This window comes from Cyprinodon variegatus, unplaced genomic scaffold (assembly GCF_000732505.1).
Source record: "Cyprinodon variegatus isolate N-32 unplaced genomic scaffold, C_variegatus-1.0 Scaffold11, whole genome shotgun sequence".
NCBI lineage: Eukaryota > Metazoa > Chordata > Actinopteri > Cyprinodontiformes > Cyprinodontidae > Cyprinodon > Cyprinodon variegatus.
Window position 1 is genome coordinate 931,991 of NW_015150464.1, and position 3,007 is coordinate 934,997.

Sequence of the window (3,007 nt, forward strand, 5' to 3'; positions counted from 1 at the left end):
TAAAGATATTGTTGGTTTATGTCTCATTATTGTATCCTGTATCGCAGGGATCTGAAACCTTACATATCCAAAGAGCCATTTTGCCCCGAGTCCGATCCAAGTAAAAGTTGTTTAGAGCCGCAAAGTATGACTTTTTCAAAAAAAAAAACATCCTACACTAAAAAAAATAATGCAATCCCTTTTGGCTTTTTATTTATATATATATTTTTTTCACAAATCAAAATAGAAACTCAGAATACATCACTTAAAATAAGAAATGTGACGGAGTGTGACAGAAACCCCATAGGGCATATACCAAAGGCAGCACCCCGAAAACAACAAAACATCAGGCAGCTTACATTATGAAAGACATGAGAAAACAGAAAAGACATGTACAGTAACGTTATTTTAACTTTCAGATTTAAATCTTAGCTTTCAGATTTCAGGGAGTCAATATTTGTAAAATCTTACATCACTGTCTTTTTTGGATAACAGTATCTTTTTCAAAGACTTTCTACCTTTTATCTCTGAAGATTCCAAATATTTTCCGTATTCATTCCATAGTTTTGCACCACGATACCGAAAAAGAAAATTACTTAATGGTAAATGAAGAGGCAAAGCTTGTCTAGTATTATAAGAATGGACTTAACAATATAATTATTGAAACTATCAGGAGACTGACCTTGTTTTATCTTAAAAACAAAAGTAAAAGTTTGATAAATATTAATTTCATAAATATTAAACAGCTTTAATTTGGAGAAAAGGGGAGCACTAGCTGCATCAACTTTAGAAAATGTTGCTAAATGAACAAAATCTTTTTGTAAAAGTAGGATTTTTTTAAGATAACTAGGAAATATACTTGCCCAAACAATATTACAGTATGACAGGTATGGATAGAAAAATGAATAATACAAAGTTAACGTCACTTAATTGTGAACAAAATTTCTAATCCTTCTCAAAATACCTATATATTTAATGACTTTTTTTTGCAGATTGTACCAATCTTAATCATATTTAGTTACTTTAACACAATTTTTTTATGTCCTACCCTGCTAACATGAAACGATTGTGTTAATAACTAAATATGATTAAGTAAATACAGTTGCATTATTTCTTTTTAGTGTATTTGTTTTCTTGTTATTATCTTGTATAGGGAATTAGATGCCATCTTAAACAACCTACAATTTATGTATTTTTGGCTTTTGAAATAATATTAAAACACATCAATTTCAAGCTAATTAAAAGAAAAATGGCTCTAAAACTTTAAATGTCCTTCTTATCCATCTTTATCCATCTATATTTATTTTATAGTATATTATTTAGCTCTTTATATCAATTTTAGCCACTATTAATCCTTTATAATACATATAATATGATAAATATAATAAAGCCAATAGTGTTATTGGAATCCAGGACTAGACCTTATTACCTTTGTAACATAAATAAAATATGGATATTTTGATGGCAAAAAATTAACGTCAATGTAAAAACAAGAAATGCCAACTTGCCTGAATATATTAAGAAAAATAACAAAATTGCTTCTGTAAGAAATTCATGAAAAACACATAGAAAAACATTTTTTGGTACAATTTTTTTGTTAGTTAATAAACCTAAATGTAATTGTTAACTAGGCTTATTAACTTTTGAACTTTTCAGTTAGATTTTTACTTTTTTCTTTGCTGCTCTATAGGAACCAGATCACATGCTTTGAACTACATTTCCCAGTTTCCTCACCAAAGTCTTACTTTGACTCCAAGTGTCGTAAAATGTGGTACAATCTGCAAAAAACTCACTAAATCTCTAGGTATTTTGAGAAGGATTAGACATTTTGTTCACAATAAATTAATGTCAACTTTATATTATTAATTAAGTTTGGGCAAGTGCATTTCCTAGTTATCTTTAAAAAAAAATTCTACTTTTACTAAAAGCTTTTGCAAGTGTCGTAAAATGTGAGCCCAAAGCTGAAAGGGGATTTACGGCACCGAGCAGGGCTGAGTTTATTGTTTGTTTTCACTTGTTTCTGTTGACATGTTTCTGTAGTTCTGCTCGGCTTTGGCCTTCAGCGCAAACCGTAAAGATGGAGGCCATGGAGGACGACAGCTCGGAGGTTAAAGACGACCACAACCACAACCACCGCAGGAGCAGCGGCGACGGTAAAGCCACCCCGGCGCTTAGCAGCCAGGTACCGGGCGGAATGGGAGTCTCTCAGCCCGTTTGTTCCGTTGCACCGGGAGGAGAACCGGCGATGAAACGGGGGGAGCCGTGGTCCCCTTCTCCCTGTGGGTCGAAGTTCATGGACTCGGATTCAGGCAGCGATAGCAGCGAAGTTAGCGAAACAGAATGCTCTGCTGCTAACAGCGAGGAGAAATTCAGCCTCGATTCTACTTCCAAGTTCCGTAAGTTGGCAAACGGGGCCCCTGAGCTGCGGTCTCCCCCCAGCCTGGCCTAGCGGTTCTATTTACTACCAAAGTGATGCGTTTACGTGTCTGACCATCTTTCTTTCCCCAGTGTTGAATGCAATGGCTATAGAGGACTACAGGAAAAACCACTGGCCCAATCTGGAGGAGGCGATAGACCGTCTGCTGATCCAGAACCTCTCGGATCACATTTCTGTATCCTATGCTCAGATCTATGGGTAAGCCTGGATGCTCACCACACCTGATTCTGGGCCCCACTTCCACTTTGCACTATTTCAGGGTTGCTCCAGTCCTCAAGAGCTACTGTCCTGCAACTTTTTATTGCACCCCATTTTCAACACACATGAATCAAACGAGTGGCTCCTTACCACCCATCTGCTGGGCTAAAGCAGAAGATTGAGCCTTTCAATTCAGGTTTGTTAGAGAAAAGATGCATCTAAAAGTTACAGGATGGTAGCTCTTGAGGACCAGACTTGAGCGCCTCTGCACTATTTATTAAACAAATGGCAGCAAAATGAATCCTGGAGAGGCTTATAACTATAGTGGTCTAGAGGTGTCAGCACTAATACAAAAGCCGCAGCGCAAATGCAAAAGCCGCAGCGCAAATGCAA

The 3,007-nt window shown here is 36.3% G+C and overlaps 1 protein-coding gene across 2 annotated transcripts in view; it reads left to right on the forward strand.

Moving 5' to 3' along the window:
• The first annotated feature begins 1,926 nt into the window (after nucleotides 1-1,926).
• The window catches only part of LOC107088161 (CDK2-associated and cullin domain-containing protein 1-like), a 10,285-nt gene continuing 9,204 nt past the window's right edge, over nucleotides 1,927-3,007 (forward strand). For both annotated transcript variants that reach the window (XM_015380160.1, XM_015380169.1), the window contains exons 1-2: nucleotides 1,927-2,375; nucleotides 2,488-2,614. In XM_015380160.1, coding sequence (XP_015235646.1) covers nucleotides 2,057-2,375; nucleotides 2,488-2,614 — 446 coding nt within the window. In that variant the 5' untranslated portion in view covers nucleotides 1,927-2,056. The remainder of the gene's footprint in view (nucleotides 2,376-2,487; nucleotides 2,615-3,007) is intronic.